Raw genomic sequence first — 895 nt, 5'->3', positions numbered from 1 at the left:
AACAGCGCTGCATCGATTGGAACCGCGACCTGCTCAAGCATGAGCTGGGGCTGAGTGAACAGGACATCATTGACATCCCCCAGCTCTTTATCCTGCGAGGTTCCCGTGCAGAAGCTCTCTTCCCAGACATGGTGAGACCACCACCACATCACTCCCCCTCACCACTTCCCCTCCACGCTCTCCTTGTTCACCATTTGGGTGAAAAAAAATACTTTTGGTCCATCTCCAGGTGAACATGTTGGTGCTGGGCAGACACCTGGGCATCCCCAAGCCCTTCGGGCCGCTGGTGGCTGGGCAGTGCTGCCTGGAGGAGCGGGTGAGGGCACTGCTGCAGCCCCTGGGGCTCTCCTGCACCTTCATCAACGACTTCTTCTCCTACCATGTCCTTTCTGGAGATGTGCACTGCGGCACCAATGTCCGCCGCAAGCCCTTGGCTGTCAAATGGTGGCACGTGGTGCCCTAAGTGCCCAGGAAGGGTCTCTGGTCCTTCCCAATGGAGGATTTGGAGCATCTCAAAATAAAGCATTTTGGCAATACGAGCACTGGGGGTACAGTTTTTCCTTGTGCTCCATCCTGTCATTGGGTTGGAATACTGTTGGAGACATTTTTCTTATGGAAAGGGTCTTCATGAGCATGTTGCATGCATGGTGGCTCACATGAACTGCCACCGTCTTGGTGATTTGGGGTCTTACAGTCCCTTGCCCCAGTTTCATGCTAAATAAAGCCCTTCAAATTCCTCCTGAGTCCGGTCTTGTTCAACATCTTCATCAGCAATCTGAATGAAGAGATAGAGTTCACCCTCAGCAAGTTTGCTGGTGTTACAAAGCCGGGAGGATCGGCTGACGCACCTGAAGGCTGTGCTGCCATTCAACAAGACCTGGACAGACTGGAGAGT

The 895-nt window shown here is 53.4% G+C and overlaps 1 protein-coding gene across 1 annotated transcript; it reads left to right on the top strand.

Moving 5' to 3' along the window:
• Nucleotides 1–8: 8 nt before the first annotated feature.
• On the top strand, nt 9–539 carry LOC109370848 (protein-arginine deiminase type-4-like). Its single transcript, XM_019622426.1, has 2 exons — nt 9–131; nt 230–539. Exons 1-2 carry the CDS (start codon nt 129–131, stop codon nt 461–463), a joined length of 237 nt encoding a protein of 78 aa, XP_019477971.1. The 5' UTR covers nt 9–128; the 3' UTR covers nt 464–539.
• The last annotated feature ends 356 nt before the right edge of the window (nt 540–895 follow it).

The sequence above is a fragment of the Meleagris gallopavo genome, chromosome 23, assembly GCF_000146605.3.
Source record: "Meleagris gallopavo isolate NT-WF06-2002-E0010 breed Aviagen turkey brand Nicholas breeding stock chromosome 23, Turkey_5.1, whole genome shotgun sequence".
Lineage (NCBI taxonomy): Eukaryota > Metazoa > Chordata > Aves > Galliformes > Phasianidae > Meleagris > Meleagris gallopavo.
The sequence above is the reverse complement of the archived record's forward strand: the minus strand, read 5'-3'. Positions and strand labels throughout refer to the sequence as shown.